Source organism: Kockiozyma suomiensis, assembly GCF_038497685.1.
Source record: "Kockiozyma suomiensis strain NRRL Y-17356 unplaced genomic scaffold V2V93scaffold_2, whole genome shotgun sequence".
In the NCBI taxonomy this organism is placed as follows: domain Eukaryota; kingdom Fungi; phylum Ascomycota; class Lipomycetes; order Lipomycetales; family Lipomycetaceae; genus Kockiozyma; species Kockiozyma suomiensis.
The window spans coordinates 915010-932682 of NW_027117665.1; the positions used below are offsets into that span (position 1 = coordinate 915010).

The following is a 17673-nucleotide window of genomic DNA, read 5'->3' on the forward strand; positions in this document are numbered from 1 at the left end:
GAACCAGTACTGGTTTAGCAGCTGGAACCAGATATGAGTGCGTGCGGCGCGGTTTAGAACCGTATCCTGACTTCGTATCAATCTTTTGCATTCGCCGACTATTTATCATAACAAAGAGAGAATGGGTCCAAAAAAGAGCAATCAAAGCAGTCGGAAGAGTCAGAAAAATGCGAAAAGTCAAAATACTGCGAAAATCAGTCAACTTGAGACCAGACAACAACTGAAATACTCCTCTCCACAACTCCAGCAATCTCTCCTTTCTCTCCTCCAACGTACATTCTCCTCCGTCTTTGCAGACTACGATACTCTCACTACAACGATACAAACAGTCAAAGCTAATCTCTATGCAAGAGACTACCGAGCTGCCTTTGACTCGCCAGATTGCTTGCTTGCGTACGTCGTCAGATGGTCGTCTTCGCGTGCTCTAGCCTATCTGCATGTCTTTGGTGATCTCTGTCCCCAGATCCCACAACTACTCACAGCCAGCTCCCAAAAGCGCGTACTATGTGTCGGAGGTGGCGCGGGAGGCGAAGTTTTGGCATTGGCTGCGCTAGCTTGTGACCTCAATGCTCAAAATGTCAACATATCTGCTGTAGATATCTCGGATTGGGATGACGTATTTGCAAGACTACGATCTGGTATGGCTCGCGAATGGCAAGCAGCCGCTGTCAAATTAGACAATGCTGAAGCTTCTGATACGGCTAATAATTCAATTTCTATGCAGTTTGAACAGTTTGACATTCTAGATGCGCCATGCCGGCTCGATGTCACCAAGTCCCACGTCTCACTCGACACGGAAGATATTGCTGTATCTATCTCCAACACCGCACCATGCCTCGATTTCTCCTTAATTGATCTAATAACAATCCTATTCACAACAAATGAGCTTTTTGCTGAGTCGAAACCTCGCACAATGACATTTCTACACTACATCTCCGAAGTCTGCAAGCCAGGCGCATTACTCCTCATCATCGAAAGCGCGGGCTCTTACTCGCATATTCAAATTGGAAGTAAGACTTTTCCTGTGCAACTTCTACTTGACCATACACTTGTCAGTGAATCATCTTCGTCTTCGAAGAAAGGCTGGGAGAAGTTGATTGAGGATGACTCGGTTTGGTTTAGAGTTGATGAGAAGAAGGTTACATATCCTCTGCAGCTCGAAAATATGCGCTTCTTCATGCGTTTATATAGAAAGTTGTAAATTGATGTTTTTTTTGGGTTATCATAATAACGTGGAGTTCATACGTGCATTAGAGTATACTGTGGATTTGGAGTTTTTGTCCTTTTACAATATGAATGATACTATATGTACTATGACAAGGTGTATTAAGTCAAACTTTTGATACAAATACCGTACAATTTCTTATTTATTTTCCAATTCCCAATGATACGCTTACTCGTCATCGTCCTCTTCCTCATCGTCAGAGACGGCGACATTGAAGTATCTGAGCTCATAGACACCCTTGGAAACGGAAACGACACGGAGCCCTATATCAGTATTATTAGCGCCTGGTTCAGTAGCTGAAATCCACGATGTTAGAGGATAAAGTAAGGCACTTACAATCCCGGAAGTTGGTCTTTTTCAAGTACTTCTTGGTCAAGTACTTGAGGTATCGGCCAGAAAAGTCGGTGTGCGAAGTGACGGCGATTTTGGAGTCTCCTTCCTTGGTGACGGTGATGAGATCGCCAAGGTTACCGGTACGGCCATCAACCTTGATCTTGGTGTTCAGGAAGGTGACGAATCCCTCCTCATCGAAGATGCTGGCTGCGTTCGAGTAGTCGACGACATACTGTATAATATCTCTGCTAGTACCGGATCCTCCCTCTTACAAGCTCTTCGCTAAAATAAGATCAGAGCAATGAAAAACAAATATACATACCTTGGAAACTGTCTTGGATGCCTTCTTGGTTGACTTCTAAAGACAAAAAAAAAAAAATCTCAGCCTACTGGACTTACAACAAATCTCGAAATTATACCACAAAGCTCCAACACCTTCACGCGACTATTCGCCAGCAAAGCATTTGAGATTTATATATTCCGAGCCTGCCAAAAACAATACATCAAGGAGAAGGTAAACCACATACAGCTGGGGCCATTGCGAATCTGTGTGAACTAAACAAAGAATTGTCGAGAATGAATACTAAGCGTGTGTTCTGCGCAGCAACAATATTCAATCTAGACATTTTGTGATGCTCGCCTCAGATTGCGATGTGCGGCTCAAACAGAAACACAGTCACATATCAAAGCCCTACAGGTAGAATTGTAGGGTTATTTTATTGTGTAATAGGTTAGTCATACTTTTTTGTTTGAATTAAATTATTTTAAGTCTTATAATCACAGTGCTAAATCTATTCATCTAAGTGCACAATATTCAAACGTATGGTCCACACACAAAAGCAATCAAAAATGAGAAAACAAAAACGAAAAAAAAAATAACGCCTGATGACAAATTACATAGAAAAGAAAATGAAAGTAAAGGTTAATGAACGCAAGGACGCGTAATCGCGCCACAAACTCATTTCATAACAAGAACAAGACACGAAAGAGAATCATATAAAGCGACAAAAAGCAAATGGGATAATTCAAAACAGACTGAAGACAAATGAATAAAAGCGAATTGAATATAATTCGTGTCTCGAAACTTTGAATGAACAAAAAAAGAGCTTCAGGTGAGACTAACGTGCTCTTCAATACTTCACGCTACCTTACACGCACGAGCAGCAAAGCACGCAATCATGATCATATATCTATAGGGAGATATTGTACCAAAAAAAAGGAGGAAATGCGAACACGAGTAGGCTTTGTTATTTTGTGCGAACCTCACATCAGCAAATAACTGCCGGAGCAAACAAAGACAACCGCACCAGTTGCAGCATACAGAGCGAGCTTGATAATGTAATCAGCGTCCGCGTGTGCCATACTAGCACCTGAACTAGATTGGGTTATTGTAGTTGACGCAGGACGAACGGAACCTATTGTTCCTGAAATAGTGCCCAGACCAATAGATCCCGCACTAGGCTGCGATACTGTAGTATACATACTGGTAAATGACTGCGTATAAGGTGCTTCAAACACGGTGGTCACACCGAGAATGACCGAGGTGACCCAGACCAATGTAGGCGAGACCGGCGTGCTCGTAGTTGTTGTGTCAAGAGTATTGGTGGTCGATAAAAGATCTGCTCCGACTGCATCTAGCGTAGCAGAAGAAGTGGTAAGCGCCGCTGCCGCACCTGCCGCGTCAGTAGTCGACGACGATGTAGTAGTTGCTGCTGCTGCTGCTGCCGCACCTGCCGCGTCAGTAGTCGACGACGATGTAGTAGTCGACGACGATGTAGTAGTCGACGACGATGTAGTAGCTGCTGCTGCTGCTGCTGCCGCACCTGCCGCGTCAGTAGTCGACGACGATGTAGTAGCTGCTGCTGCTGCCGCCGCTGGGTCAACTATAGTTGAAGTCGATGAGGTAGTAGCTTGAACGAGAAGAGCTGCATCGGTGGTCGATGAAGTAGAAGTGACCTCTAAATCTATAAACAGTAAAGCGCGTCAGTATATTTACATATCAATCTAATCCGATTCATCAGGCAAAGTTCAAACGTACTCTGAGCAGAAACCAGGCTGTATTCTAGTACCAGCACAGCAGCTACAAGCCTCGATAAAAGTAACATAATGATATTTGCGATGTCTATTTGAAAATCCCAGAAATCAGTGTCGAGCAGAAAACGTGTGCCACAGTTTGCACGCGCGGAATTTGACAGACACGAGATGGGCCAGAAAAAATCAGATTATAGAAGCAGCAGCCCGAGCCCAATAAGCACAAACAAACAAAGGCTTGTTACACTCTCTTCACAAAAAGCACGGTGTAGGTGAGTATAAAGAAAAAGAGAACAAGGATACTAGAAATGAGAGGTTTTGGCCGAGACTGGAATGAAAAGTGGCGTTGCCCAAAATAACCCCGACTGCGCCACTGCTCCGAAAACGCGCTCACTGAGCGCGTCCACCAATTTTGGATTCTTTCTCTGTTAATGCTTTGTATAAGTTACCAATTTTATTATTAAGAATAGTCAATAGTCGAAACAGTATTACAGAACGGCTCTTATAGTATTCAGCTCGATATGTAGTTCTTGAAATCGTTAAGTTCAGATTCGTGCTCTTCTATTACGTCATCCTCAATATTCTTGTTACAGTCATGCTCCTTCTCATCTCCATCATTAAATATTCAGATATGCAATAATACTATTACTCGTAAATCAAAGCGCGAACACCGCTAATGCAACCCACCTCCTCTTCGCAACTTGCCTCACATATGATCCCTACTGTACAATACTCAACCGCTATCCTTTCCAATCCTACAGTGCAGACACAACTCGCTGCGACGGTTGCCGCTGCTGTTCTTGTTGCTGTTGCTGTTCTTGCTGCTGCTTCTGTTGCTGTACAGGGCTCATAGCTTGTTGCTTCGCCATCACCGTCTGCACGATATGAAACAGCTCAGTAGCTTCAGGCACATATACAAAGCTTAGTACCAGCGATTGAATCTCGTATACATACTCCTCTAGCAGAATCGCTCCCGTTCTTAATAACGATCGAATAAAAAGGCACAGTAGCTGCACCGGTCTAGTGGTCTGCATCTGATCATCACCTCCGTATGCCTTTGATTGCCGAGACTCAATCGACCTAGTAGCATTCGACAAAAATGGGTGCAGCAGTTGCGATTTCTCTTCTTCACCTAGTAATGATATAGGTGCTTGCTGCTGTTGCTGCTGCTGCGGATCCGTAATATGAGCAGCTGGGATTATTAGATAGCTAAGCACTTCGAGTGCTGGCAACGACGGTGGCAGATATTGCAAAATCTGCAGAACACTAAAGCGTTCTTGTCAGTATACGCTCATCTCCATAAAAGGGGTGAAAAGTAATAAAAAGACATACTCTGCTCGCAAAACAGTTGAAAGTAGCAGCGTTATCAAGGACCGCCCTAAATACGGATTGACGTGCAGAATTGTGGTGATTGCGTTCACAGACAAATCGACCGAGCCCATTAACAACCTCGTATCTCGTTCAAGAACAGCAAGAAGGCTCTAGTAACTAGTTAGAATTCTAGGAATGCTTATCGCTTGAATATAAATCAATCAAACAAACCTCTGTCTCTACTTTTGAGAGCTCCTCTGACAGAGCTCGCTCAAGCATTGGTCGTATGTACAGCGCGAGTCGACTGCTGTCCAAGTCATCCTCACTATCCGGTATATCAGAGGTAGTAATCAGATTTGGAATAACACGAATAGGCATAGGATGTTGGACCTGATCTCGGTCCTCGGTAATTGCGCGCTCATGCTCGACTTGGCCTCTCTCACCGGATGATTCCGGAGCACTATCAGCGTCGGCCGGAGGATCTAAGACACCCTGGTTGACCAATGCATCCACGAATTTGTCGGTGTCAATGTCATCGCGGACCAAATCTGGCCAGACAGACAAAAAGTCTGCTGCTTTCAAGTCGCCAAGAATATGTCCGCCGCCGATAAGAAAGAGCGAGACGATGCTCATCTGCACCATCAGCTTGCTATTCTCGCTGTGTCGCCCATCACCAGAGGACGCAGATGCACTCATTGCTTTCTTTCCTTCATTATAAACCGCAACAAAATGAGAAAGAAAAGGATTCATTTCGATTGAGCCGAATTGCTCGTATAACTTGTACAAGAGATACTCGGCATTGAGAATCCGAGCGATTGAACACGCATCCTCGTCTTTGTCAGAGTCATCGCTTGATTCGTCTTCAAGCAAGAATAATAAATCACAGGCCAATCGAAACTCCTGCTCTTCGGGATCATCGAGTGAGTTCGAGACAGCGTCCGCAATTTCGGAGAGCGTGCGAGAGTGGTTGTCACTCAGCAACGCGAGCACAGCTTCGGAGAGCATGACCTGTGCAGCTGAGTATAGACTTGAATAGCAATAAAAATAAGATCCCAGTCGAGTGCACGCCAATTAATCTACTCTCTACACCGCCGGGCTCTTTGGAAAGCACTCAAGAAGAGGCGGGAAGCGAGAATGATTAATTAGTATACGAACAAGGCCGCCAAAAGTGGAGATTCCACTCTCCAAATCTCTTAGGGCCTCACTTTTATTGCATTGGGAGTTTAAAGCCCTTACCCTATGCATTTCCAAAAATTTTGCCTGCAGACACAATTCTACGAGTATATTGCGGAAGTGCCTTATACATTCGCATATTCAAACATTATGTCACGATCAAAAGATTCGATAGGATCTTTGAATGATGTACTTGCTTCTGCTCCTGAGGCGCTTCTACGACCAAGCGACTCTCTACGCGAATCTGCTCGCTCTTCAGTAAAGTACTTTCTCGACCCGGTAGCGCGACAGTATTCCAAAGTCTTCAAAAACGGAATTTACGTCGACGGGCTCGATGCTCTTCAAATCTGGGAGCAAACACGACTTGTGCTAGATGGCGTTGCGGAGAATGTGCTGCATGATCGATATATTGAGATCACTGGTGAAGACGACGGCGAGGATGATGAGCTTGAAAAAATTGCAAAGCGGAGAAAGCTCACTCAAGTTGATGACGATAGCGATGAAAGCGAAGAAGAGGTTTTGCAATCACTTAGCGGTTCAGAAGCAGAAGTCTCTGAACGAGGTGACCTTGATGATGCTTCTGATGTTGAAGATGACGAGGACGATGGCGAAGAGATGGACAGCGATGCTAGTGACGAGGAACTACCGAATGGGGTAGCCCTGGTAAATGGAGTCAGTAATCAAGATGATGATGATGGTGATGATGATGATCAGGACATAGATATGGAAAATCTCGTTGACGACTACGAAGACTCCGAAGGCAAAGACAACGAGGAAGATTCGGAAGAAGAATCCAAAGAGGTATTCGTCAAAGACTCTTTCGGTTTAAACGACGGATTTTTTGACATTGATCAATTTAATCGCATGACTGAAGATGCTGAAAATCCAGCACTAAACAATGACGACGACGATGACGACGAGGATATTGATTACTTTGCCGATCCTGATGAGCAGACTACATTCAAGCAAGAAAAGGCAAAATCTTCTACCCGCGACGAAGAAGATGAAGATAACGAGGACTCTGATGATTACGATGAAGATGATCTAGAAGGTCATTTTGGCGCCGTCGGCGAAAGAAATGGCGTTGCTGCTGCTGCTGAAGACAACTCTAATGATATTCGCTACGAAGACTTTTTCAAATCACCATCTAATCGTCGACAAGGGAAACATAGACCCGAGCGCCCGAAACGAAAAGATAAATTTGAGGGATTGGGCGTTGATGATGTTGATGACGCTGACCTAGAGCTTGCAATGAGTGATTTGAAAAAAGATTTATTTGCAGATGACGATGTCGAAGATGACGTGGAAGATGCAGGAGAAGATGGCACTAAATTATCTACGTTTGAAAAAATGCAGCGAAAACTACAGTCACAAATTGCAAAGCTTGAAGAGGAGAACGTGGCGAGAAAAAACTGGACGATGATGGGCGAAGCCAAAGCTAGTGCACGGCCTCTTAACTCTTTGCTGGAGGAAGATTTGGAATTTGATCGAGGTGCAAAGCCCGTACCTGTGATTACTCGCGAGATTACAGAGACCTTAGAAGATCTTATTCGAAACCGAATTAAAAATGTAAGTTCTCTCTTTTGTGAATATTTGAGATCAAAGGAGCCTGAATCTAACTAGATTTTTGAAAGAACGACTTCAATGACCTTCCACGACGATTACCAGACAGTATGCCAGAATTCCGACAAAGCAAATTTACCAACGTCGATCAGACAAAATCTTCCAAGTCCCTTGCCGAGCTCTACGAAGAAGATCACATACGCCAGGCCGATCCTGAAGGTCATCATCCTACGAATGAGGATTCAAAGCTGGAAGAAATGCATCAACAGGTCGAGGAATTATTTGCAGACATCACATTCAAACTCGATGCTCTTTCTTCGTGGCACTTCACTCCCAAACCCTCTAAGCCAAGTCTTTCTATCGTCGCCAATGCACCCGCGATATCTATGGAAGAGGCGCAGCCAGCGGTTATGTCTACCGAGAACATGCTGGCACCGCAGGAAGTCTATGTTCCACGCGATGGCCTCAAGAAGGAAAAAACCGACGAACCGTCGAAGGAAGTGCTTGGTGCAGATGGCCTACCAGTCGCACGCACAGAGATGTCGCGCGAAGAAAAGAAGCGGAGACGCAGACGCGAGAAAGAACGATATGCAAAGCGCGAGAGCAACAGGCTTGAGAAGCGGGCGGTTAGGGCACAGAATGAGGGCAGCAGGGCGAGCGTTGTCGAGACTCTCAAGAAAGGGAATGTTACGGTTATCGGCAAGCGTGGCGAGAAGTTGGATGTGGATGGGCATGTGAAGAAGGACAGGAAGGGGCCGGCGGGAAGCAGCGGTTTGAAGCTGTGAGTGGTCACATATTTACTATAGAATTTTGCATATATGCATAGTTGAGAAAGAAGCGGCCTTGATTTTGTTTTGTAGACCAGTTTTTTATCGTTTGAAATTTTAGCACCTGAAGAGCGGCGCTTCATTCCTGTGAGAGTTTATGGCGTGAGTAGATACAGCAGTCGTAAATCAGCCTCGCCTAGTCGCGTCGTTAAATGAAACAGCATACTCGCAACGTTCCGCACAGTAATAGCAACAGCAACAACGATAATAACCAAAAAATAAGAATCCAAAATTCCGGTTGGTATAGAGTTTGCGAAGAGCGGGTCTCAGGGGCGAGAGCGTGCGGTGGGCAACTGGGATCAGGAGATGATTTTTGCTGGCTATTTAGCGCCACTCTTAGACTAGCATCACGCAACTTATATGTCTCCCCACAAATCAAAGGCAGCATGTTTATAGCTGGCGTAGACACCAGACAGACAGCCGTAGCCATCAACACTCCAGTCCTTCTCTTTCTTCCCAAGATGCTCGACGGCGCAGTAGTTCTCATCGTAGGCTCAACCACCGGCCTTGATTTCATCATCCTCCAGCTCATATCTACATACTGCCGTGTCTACGTCCTCGGCCACCAAGAAGAGACGCCCGCCTTTGAGCGGGCTAAATCACGTATCTCCTGCGCACACCTGCACTACCTAGCCAACGACGCTTCCTCGTCAGATAGTGAAAGCGACGCTGACGATAACGCCCACATGAACGACATGATTGCCGAGTTCTTGCGGCTCGAGTCAAGGCTTGACCTCGTCATTTTTAGTAGTGTTGATAATGAGGAGAAGGTATATTTATCGTTGTTCGCTGGCTCGAAATTGTTCACGGAAAATTTAACCGTCGTCTCTACCTCTAGTCTATCCACCAGATCCTGCCGACTCTCATGTCAACTGCCGACCGCTACGGAAGCTCAAACGTCATTATCCTAAAAACTATCCAGCGCCGTCCTCGAACCCGCATGGACTCTCTCAAAAACGTTCGAATCAGATCTCCAGGAATTTCTCCAGGGACCTTGAAGATGGTATTGGGCAAAGCTGATGAACCATCAAATGAAATTAGCAGCGACGATGCGCAGGCAGACGATGACAAAAATGCCTTGATCGAAGTTCTCAAGCAGCATCATGCGCGAAATGTGTTTGTAAATGCCTCTAATCTGGATCAGCTCTTATCTGTCATTGTTCAGTATGATCAATATCGCAAGTCTCACGAAATTGTGCACGCTGAAACCCATACTATCTCCCAGACTGTTTGATTTGTCTTGTTATTTGCTTTGGCGTTTGTGATTTTTTGATATATTTCTTTTTTTGCATTTATGAGCTCTCTCTACCTCTTCAGACTATTTGGGATTTTTATACTGGCGTAATGTGTGTCAATTTCCGTATCAAATGTAATGATTGATCTTCTGGTGTTATGGAGTGTTGATAACATCATTGCTGTGACATGAATAAACAAAATCGTGATATAATATAATATTATATTATATGGACAGTATATTTATGTGCTGTGTAATATGTACATCTCTCTTCACTCTCTCTAATCGTACACCTGCGCTCCGATACATAGCTTTGACTTGCATTAGATTGTCTGTGAAAGCAGGTAATTCTTTGACTACTGAATCACGCTTTAATAGTCTTCGACTCGGTCTCATCGTCTTTCTGATCACCATCTTCGACCTCTTCCTCCCCTTCCTCTTCGTCGTCATCGTCACTAGAGCTGTATTTGAAATCATCAGGAATTCCACGTTTTCTGCGAGCGTAAACGTATATATCAACCGAGGGAAAAAATAATGCCAGAATCGTAATAACGATTATTTTTGCCTTTCTATTGATCTCAGTATCCGCGATTACTGCGTATATGCAGATGGCTAGGATAACGTATAGCAATGGATACCGAGTCTTTGTCATTTTTGCGTTGACTTAGGATTAATGTCGGATTATGCACAAATTCAAGCCAAAGTTGACTGTATACTCTGTCGTTAAACGTTTGATAGTCGCCTGTTATTTAAAACCTGTTAAAACTGTCGGTAATTTCTCTGGAAATAGTATAATTATTTATAAGTTGATCGTTGCAGTACTAAACACACCTCTCACTGATATCATAAAAAAAATTATTATCCAAAATAACTGTTAATCAAAAATATCATACTATTTAAATAGTCTATATGATCTGCGCTTCGGTGGCTGATCTAGAAAATCGCATACATTGCGAGTTATGAGCAGATTGGGACATTCGTGATGAATTTAAATTAAAATTCATGCACCAAGACTTAGACTTGCCGCGAACATAGACAGCTATCGTCTGCAGCATAGGTTCTTCTAAATATGATTAGCGTCTACTTTTCTAATGAAAGAAATAACGACTGGTTTATAGTCGCATTATTCTTTCAAGAAAGCTGCTCTCAAGCATAACTAGACACCTTGTGATAAATTTCTCATAGACAGCCGATCAGTGTCAGCCGAACCCGTGAGGCTCAAGCAGCCATTAACCATCCTTATTTCCATACTACTACAACTGTCAATACCATTGCTTTCTCAATCTTCAATCCTCTCCACAGCCAAAAAAAATCGTGCCATGGTGGGATTTTCAAATCCCTTCAATTCTTTTCGGAGGGGAACAAATGATTCTACAGATTATAACGAGTATAACGACGGAGCTAGTCAATACAGCGCTCGTACAACCGATAAGAGCCAGGCATACGAATTGTCGCAAATGCAGTCGGAAAGCAGCTATACCGGTGCACATTCAAGCATATATCGTGATCCTTACGGAGACAGCGTCCCATTGACAGAAGCATCTACCCAGCCTGTTAACAATTCATATAACCCATGGGTTCCCGGCGCGCAGCAACTTGATCCGAATTCGGCAGCCGCTGCTGGAATTACGTCTCCAGAACTGCCTCCACCGAGAGTCATGATGTTGAAGAAGGTCAGAGTTTGGCCTTGGTTTATGATTTTTATTTCCGTCATACAGATCATCGTCTTTATCGCTGAACTTATCATAATGGGAAAGTATACTGGAAGCCCGATAGCCACAAAGCCTTATTTCAACCCAATGCTTGGACCTTCTTCATATGTAAGAGAATAGTCATTCAGACAACTAAACTGATTTTTACTAAACGACTGAATGTAGGTACAAATTCATATGGGTTCAAGATTTACTCCTTGTATGCGTGAGATCTCGGACCTGGCTGACCAATCGCAAAAATGGCCCTGTCCAAACTCAACACGCAGCACTACCGATGTATGCTCTCTATCAGAGTTGTGTGGGATGGGCGGAGTTGATTCGCATCCCAATCAGGTAAATAAAATTAGTGAACAATTCCTCAAGATAGATTTTCTGAATGGTGATTAGTGGTGGCGGTTCATTACTCCGATTTTCATCCATGCGGGCTTCATCCACATCATCGCCAATATGGCGTTGCAAATTCAAATAGGATTCTCATTAGAAAGGTATGGGCATTTGCCTCAAGGATCTTGTGAAGCAACCTGTTAACACTCTGAAGGGATATTGGACATATCAAGATTGCGGCCGTATATCTTGCCTCAGGGATCAATGGATTTGTGCTAAGTGGAAACTTAAATCCTGTAGCATACTCGAGCTGGTAATTCAAGCACTCCATTTTTCTTGTAGAAATAAGCTAACGACACGAACTCGAAAAGCGGAGCGTCAGGTGCTTTGTTTGGAATAATGGCACTGGAGTTGCTAGACCTTTTGTTTAACTGGCGAGCATTTGAGCATCCTAGGCGTACTTTGATCCACTACCTTATTGAGATCGTTATCGCTCTTGTTTTGGGGCTTTTGCCTGGCATTGATAATTTTGCGCACATCGGTGGATTCATGATTGGACTTCTCCTTGGCGTTGCCTTACTGCGAAGCCCACTAACGATCCGCGAAAAGACCGGAGAGGATGACGGATATTATTACGCCCCTTCAACCGGCAGATGGTACGCTCGACAGTATGACCGTGTAAGAATAATGTTTAGAGGCAAGCCCACGGTATGGTACATGTGGGTCTTTTTGCGACTTCTCATGGTATTTGTAACTGCCGTGATTATGATTGTCCTTATCCGCAACTTTGAACGGGGAGGTGCTAATTGTAGCTGGTGCAAATACTTTAGTTGCTTGGTAAGTAAATACCGTGTCTAGTTTATTGATTGTTGTTTTCTGCTGAGCATGGTTCTGACTGCAATCATACTGTTTAGCCAATTGGAAACTGGTGCGATAATGGCTCTGTAACGACAAGCTCGACGACTAATTCGAAGTTACTGCAATATCGCCTTTTTGCTTGAGATTGACTTTATTAAAGATTGAACACTTAGATGCATCCAGATATTGCCATTATATATTTGTACTAGGGAGCAATAACTGTTTCTCTCAATTGATGATAATGGGAAGTCAAATATTTGAAGTTTTTAGTGCTTTAGCAACCGTTAGGAGTATATATTCTGTCACTCCCACTCGTCAAAGCGATCGGTAAAAATGTACTAAAAATAATTACAGTCACAATATAGAAAAGAAAAAATAAGCATTGAAGATGGTCAGTAGCAAAAATTTAGTAGCGATGCCTGGTTTCGATCCAGGGACATCAGGGTTATGAGCCCTGCGCGCTTCCGCTGCGCCACATCGCTTTATCATAAAAATCATTGATTTTGGTCTACTATAATCCCCAAGAGGTACCAAACATGTGACTCTCGCTAAAATTGGCGTAGTGGTGTATTATTGTATTTCGATGTTTTTTTTCTCCCGTCCCCAAATATATATCATGACAATTATTATCATAACGAGTCTAGTATACAGATAGGGCATTTTTAATAGATTTTATTTCGCACATTGAGTTGTATATTTCTGACATACAGGCAATTGTTTTGCTCATTAGCGATAGCCTTTTAATGCTTTTGATTTGAGACAAGGTTTAGTCAGGAGCACTGCTGAGAAATGGGTGATGTACTAGCTATTAGCTAGCATATTGCTATGATTCATTTAGATACAACGACATAAATAGTAATCTGTCGACAGCGGCAAAATTCGCCGGGGTTAGTGATCATGCGATTAGTCAGTGAGTTTGTTGATTTGACTAATTGCCCAGAATTAGAGGTCTGATCTCAAGACAGGTGCGCGGCCACTATTGTTCTTCCTTCTGATATCGCTGGCAATTATTTTAATCTTATTATCATACATTTTGTGTATCCTATAGATTTTCAATGTCAGATTTGCGGCTGGTATCTATGTCTTCTATGCTTGTGCTTTCGTGTATTTACTTCACGCGTTAATTTCAGCCCCGAGAGCGCGATTTCACGAGATTGTAAGATTTACGTGACCTCGCTAGTGTGCACGAGGTTTGATATGCTGTATAGCTTGCTTGGTATTTTGATAATTATCATCTATTTCCAGGCTATCTGATGTACGCGCGACAGCATGTGAAGAAGTAACAGAACAGCGAGCGAGGGCCGCTTGCAAGACGCCGCACAGCTAATCCAGCCATAAGCGTGCGCGCGACCCTCTGCAAAATCTTGTAAAATTTTCACTACATTGCCAGAGCCCGGATTCGCGCACGTGATTGGCTGAAAGCGCAGCTGAAGAAGCAACAACACAGAGACAATAGTCAACACATCAGCCAAGATATTCAATATATTGAATTTTTTAGCAGACAGGTTTATCAGTTGGTGTTTGTTGTGGATGAGTCCTGATGGATTTCTCATCTGTAAGTTGTTAAGTGGTGGTGAGGGGTCGTGAAAGATGTGATTGCTGACAGCTGGCCAGGATCGGCTTGACCGACTGCGTTTCGAGAATATTGAGAGGAGGCGGCAGTTATGCAGGTGTGTAATTCATGATGAATGAAACATTTTGATGTCTTGATGAGTAACGTGCTGATGAACTGTCCAGTGATGTAGTTAAGGGCCGAAAGCGCAAGCTATCAGAGCTGTACTTCCTTTCTCGGAGCCCACTGCTACCCATCACCGACGAAATAATAGCTTCTGAAGATGATTATTTAATGGCATTTTTGGAGAAGAATGATTTGGAAAGGTACGGTTTGCCAGAGACGCGGTTGAGTTGTGATTTCAATTTTAAAATGAATGCTGACATAATCTTGATGCATCTTACAGTGGTCATCTATTTGACGAGTCTTCACTTCCAACTTCAATACATTCTAGTAAATCTCAGAAGGCCGAGACAGCAGAGGGAAATGTTCAAGCAGTTGGTCGAGATCTCGGGCGACCGCTTCCTAATCACTCTATACCGCATGCAGGAGATGCATCAAACAAGGCGCGCCAGACACCCCCAGTTCCGTCAAGTCTTCAACAATATTCTTCCGGTATTCTACAGTACACTGCGGGAAAATACGGATACCACGCTACGAATGTGCCTACCACTCAGTCAGTTTCTTCTACCGCACTTCATCACCAGTCTAATGCCTCCACGAACCATCCTCTTTCGCAGGTACAGTTAGCATCAAATGCTCATGCCGTACCTGCTTCAAGGACGACTACACCGATCAAGACCACACAAACGCCCTCCCCTTCAGCATCTCATTCCGCTGCCACAATAAGGCAAGTCACGGGCTCACAAGAGCGTATGACAACACGCGTTAGCTCAGGCGCCATTAAGCAGAAGTCAATCAGCGAAATAATGGGTACACCTACTCGACACTCGCATCCTCGCCGACAAACTGCTCTTGCCTCATCAATTGAGCCTGAGCTTGTAATTGCTCGGCCACCGACCCTACCGAGAGATATAAATGCCGAGGAACCACCTGTCAAGCCTGGCGTGCCACTTGTGAAGATATTCTACTCTATCCAGGCGTCGCCTCTAGCTGCCTTGGTACCTTTCTCTCACAAATCTTTAACGACTGAGAATTATCTGACGGCGTATCTTGAATCCACCCTCGTCAAAAACTTTGCGCGCATGGATGAACTAAAACGAGAAAAAAAATGGAGTTTACGACAACCGCAGCGATTTCGAGCTCCGAAAAGGGCAAAGTCACACTGGGATTATTTACTCGGTGAGATGCAGGTGACCGCGCATGAATGTGCGAGCGACCGGAAACAGAAATATGCGAATGGGATGTCAATTGCGTTTATGATCAAGGAGTATTGGGTGCACGGGAAGGCGATGTGTGTGACTACTAGACCTCCTAGATTTATGACTGATGAAGAAGTTGAGGAGGCTAATTTCATAGCAAAGCCAACAGATTCTGAAGAGCTGCAAGATGGGGAGCCTATGGAGTCTGTAGAGCCTGCAGCGTCTGACGAGCAGGTCGAGGCTACTGAGGACGTTATAGGTGTTGAGGTTCATGATATTTTTTCGTCCAAGCATTTCGCGCATACGGATCCTTCTAAAGATCACCAGTTCCGCGATATGATTGAAGAACTTCCAATTGTTCCGATTAACAAATTTGCCATGATTCCTTTAAATTTGCCGGAGCAGGCCTGGAGCAAGACAGCAAGACAGGAGACAGCAGTGTCTTCTCCGCCACAATCTCTGAGCAACGATAGCAGGCCATCACCTTCTGCATTATTCATCAGTGAGGCATCTCGACGGTCAGTTTTTGTCAAGGCGCCGATGCCACCTGCTCTAAAATATGTCGAATTCGGTGTTCCGACCATCTGGCTTCCTCATGATGATGCTGCTTTATTAAAATTTGCAAGCGAGTACGTTTATAACTGGGATGTCGTAGCTGCGCATATGAATATCCGCCAATCGTGGGGATTCAATTCCAACATCGAACGAAGAACGCCTTGGGAGTGCTTTGAGCGCTGGATGCAGCTGGAGCCGAATTTCCAGATTTCAGATTTACGAGGACCCTACGCTCGTCATGCCCAAATCTGGCTGGAAGCTACTAGTCGGGCGCAGGCGCATACCAAACGCAGAATGATGCCGATGGGTATCACCAACGATAACCAGCAGCGAGGTCAACGGAGACTAAGATGGGGAGGCATGCTTGAAGCCATTCGGAAAAGTATTCGAAAACGCGAGGGATCGCGACGGTTTGGTGCCGCGGCTGCGTCAGGGCCTCCTTCTGCTGGCGCTGGCGGGTCAAGTTCTGCTGCGGCGGCGCATCATGGCGCTGCTTCTTCTGGTGGTGGTAATGGTGGTGTTGGTGCTGCATCACACGCGGGTACTGTCAAAGCAGCAGCTATTGTGCATGCTAACAAGGGTGTTTCAAACAATCGCCCTTAGGCTTGATTCATTACATCGGAGGGGGGGGGGGGGGGGTTGTTTCCATTTTTTTTGTCGCTAGAGGTCTCATTTGGCTTTTAGAATTTCTCTTTCCTGTATTATTAGAGGTTTCGTTTTTTCATCATTTGCAAGATAAGGATTTGTTTAATTCAGACAATGCAACTTATCCCATTTCACTTGTAACTTAATCGGCTACAATTATCGCCAATAATCTACGCCATAAAATAACGTACGAGTACTAATATATTATATATAGTAATATAGCAAAGCGCGCCGATTCTTGTCTAGAATTAACCAGTAACCTCTATGAGTGTCCCTATCCCAATAAACAATATAAATAAAAAAAATTTACAACAATGTCATAAAGGCTTTTCTTCACAAAATAAATAAATAAAACATGAATAATGGCAATTTTTTATGTTACCGATCCCATATGATTTAAAATTCCCAAATTCCTTTTTTGTTTCCCAGACCCGCATGTAAAAAATCACAAAAATAACTTTTGAACTTCCTTCCTCTTTCTTGTGGTTTAAAAATAAGAGAAAAAAAAACCTCATACCTTGCAAAGAAAAACATGAAAACAAATTAAACGCAAAGTAAATAAAAGAGGACGAAATATATAAATGAATGACAAATGACTTGAAGGTGGGGAAATAAAGAAACTGTAAGAAATAATGCGATAACACAAAAACCAACAAAATAAAAATCAAGTGACACATAATGGGCCTTAGAACTCATAGTAAACACAAAAGTCAACATATATCTACTCCATAAACTTCTTTTGACTAAGAAATTTCTGTGAAATAGCAAGGAATATGCACAAAGAGAGCAGAGTAGTGATGCTCTACCGGTTATTCCCAAATAACCATAGTCACTGGTGCGTGTAACAAGAATAGGTACGACTCTATACCGAAAAAATCAAAAACAAAGCAAACACAAATACACTAGACGCACTGATAACACATTATTTTTGTACCAGCAGCGACTGAAAGTAGAACAAACGAAAAAATCAAATAGATCATGGCGGTGGGTCAATTAATAGTCGAGCGA

General features: G+C 43.7%; 10 protein-coding genes and 1 non-coding gene across 11 annotated transcripts; 5 read left to right on the top strand and 6 right to left on the bottom strand.

Moving 5' to 3' along the window:
- Window positions 1-27: 27 nt before the first annotated feature.
- On the top strand, window positions 28-1353 carry V2V93DRAFT_364559 (uncharacterized protein). The gene has a single exon (XM_066908876.1). It carries the CDS (start codon window positions 122-124, stop codon window positions 1199-1201), a length of 1080 nt encoding a protein of 359 aa, XP_066768055.1. The 5' UTR covers window positions 28-121; the 3' UTR covers window positions 1202-1353.
- On the bottom strand, window positions 1310-2160 carry V2V93DRAFT_364563 (60S ribosomal protein eL22). The gene is made up of 4 exons (XM_066908877.1): window positions 2086-2160; window positions 1881-1916; window positions 1562-1790; window positions 1310-1488 (listed from the first exon to the last, which is right to left on the bottom strand). The coding sequence occupies exons 1-4, from the start codon at window positions 2095-2097 to the stop codon at window positions 1394-1396; spliced, it is 372 nt and encodes a 123-aa protein (XP_066768056.1). The 5' UTR covers window positions 2098-2160; the 3' UTR covers window positions 1310-1393.
- A 162-nt stretch (window positions 2161-2322) lies between these two features.
- On the bottom strand, window positions 2323-3903 carry V2V93DRAFT_384367 (uncharacterized protein). The gene is made up of 2 exons (XM_066912216.1): window positions 3597-3903; window positions 2323-3522 (listed from the first exon to the last, which is right to left on the bottom strand). The coding sequence occupies exons 1-2, from the start codon at window positions 3661-3663 to the stop codon at window positions 2822-2824; spliced, it is 768 nt and encodes a 255-aa protein (XP_066768057.1). The 5' UTR covers window positions 3664-3903; the 3' UTR covers window positions 2323-2821.
- Window positions 3884-6059, bottom strand: V2V93DRAFT_364568 (uncharacterized protein). The gene is made up of 3 exons (XM_066908878.1): window positions 5132-6059; window positions 4922-5070; window positions 3884-4855 (listed from the first exon to the last, which is right to left on the bottom strand). Exons 1-3 carry the CDS (start codon window positions 5903-5905, stop codon window positions 4345-4347), a joined length of 1434 nt encoding a protein of 477 aa, XP_066768058.1. The 5' UTR covers window positions 5906-6059; the 3' UTR covers window positions 3884-4344.
- A 164-nt stretch (window positions 6060-6223) lies between these two features.
- On the top strand, window positions 6224-8421 carry V2V93DRAFT_378281 (U3 small nucleolar ribonucleoprotein complex, subunit Mpp10; the record flags this gene model as incomplete). The annotated part of the gene is made up of 2 exons (XM_066911950.1): window positions 6224-7642; window positions 7708-8421. 2 exons carry the CDS (start codon window positions 6224-6226, stop codon window positions 8419-8421), a joined length of 2133 nt encoding a protein of 710 aa, XP_066768059.1.
- A 74-nt stretch (window positions 8422-8495) lies between these two features.
- V2V93DRAFT_127906 (uncharacterized protein) lies at window positions 8496-9812 on the top strand. Its single transcript, XM_066906793.1, has 2 exons — window positions 8496-9233; window positions 9302-9812. Exons 1-2 carry the CDS (start codon window positions 8616-8618, stop codon window positions 9695-9697), a joined length of 1014 nt encoding a protein of 337 aa, XP_066768060.1. The 5' UTR covers window positions 8496-8615; the 3' UTR covers window positions 9698-9812.
- V2V93DRAFT_127884 (uncharacterized protein) lies at window positions 9651-10696 on the bottom strand. Its single transcript, XM_066906792.1, has 3 exons — window positions 10591-10696; window positions 10529-10534; window positions 9651-10439 (listed from the first exon to the last, which is right to left on the bottom strand). The coding sequence occupies exon 3, from the start codon at window positions 10347-10349 to the stop codon at window positions 10062-10064; it is 288 nt and encodes a 95-aa protein (XP_066768061.1). The 5' UTR covers window positions 10350-10439; window positions 10529-10534; window positions 10591-10696; the 3' UTR covers window positions 9651-10061.
- Window positions 10697-10730: 34 nt separating this feature from the next.
- V2V93DRAFT_364578 (uncharacterized protein) lies at window positions 10731-12966 on the top strand. Its single transcript, XM_066908879.1, has 6 exons — window positions 10731-11517; window positions 11575-11742; window positions 11797-11894; window positions 11948-12046; window positions 12105-12570; window positions 12648-12966. The coding sequence occupies exons 1-6, from the start codon at window positions 11017-11019 to the stop codon at window positions 12732-12734; spliced, it is 1419 nt and encodes a 472-aa protein (XP_066768062.1). The 5' UTR covers window positions 10731-11016; the 3' UTR covers window positions 12735-12966.
- A 35-nt stretch (window positions 12967-13001) lies between these two features.
- Window positions 13002-13073, bottom strand: V2V93DRAFT_t13. The gene has a single exon. It is a non-coding gene; the product is annotated as a tRNA-Met (tRNA).
- A 692-nt stretch (window positions 13074-13765) lies between these two features.
- Window positions 13766-16649, top strand: V2V93DRAFT_128091 (uncharacterized protein). The gene is made up of 4 exons (XM_066906795.1): window positions 13766-14146; window positions 14206-14261; window positions 14329-14469; window positions 14550-16649. Exons 1-4 carry the CDS (start codon window positions 14132-14134, stop codon window positions 16621-16623), a joined length of 2286 nt encoding a protein of 761 aa, XP_066768063.1. The 5' UTR covers window positions 13766-14131; the 3' UTR covers window positions 16624-16649.
- Window positions 16650-16897: 248 nt separating this feature from the next.
- Window positions 16898-17609, bottom strand: V2V93DRAFT_128162 (uncharacterized protein). The gene has a single exon (XM_066906796.1). It carries the CDS (start codon window positions 17340-17342, stop codon window positions 16983-16985), a length of 360 nt encoding a protein of 119 aa, XP_066768064.1. The 5' UTR covers window positions 17343-17609; the 3' UTR covers window positions 16898-16982.
- Between the last annotated feature and the right edge of the window lie 64 nt (window positions 17610-17673).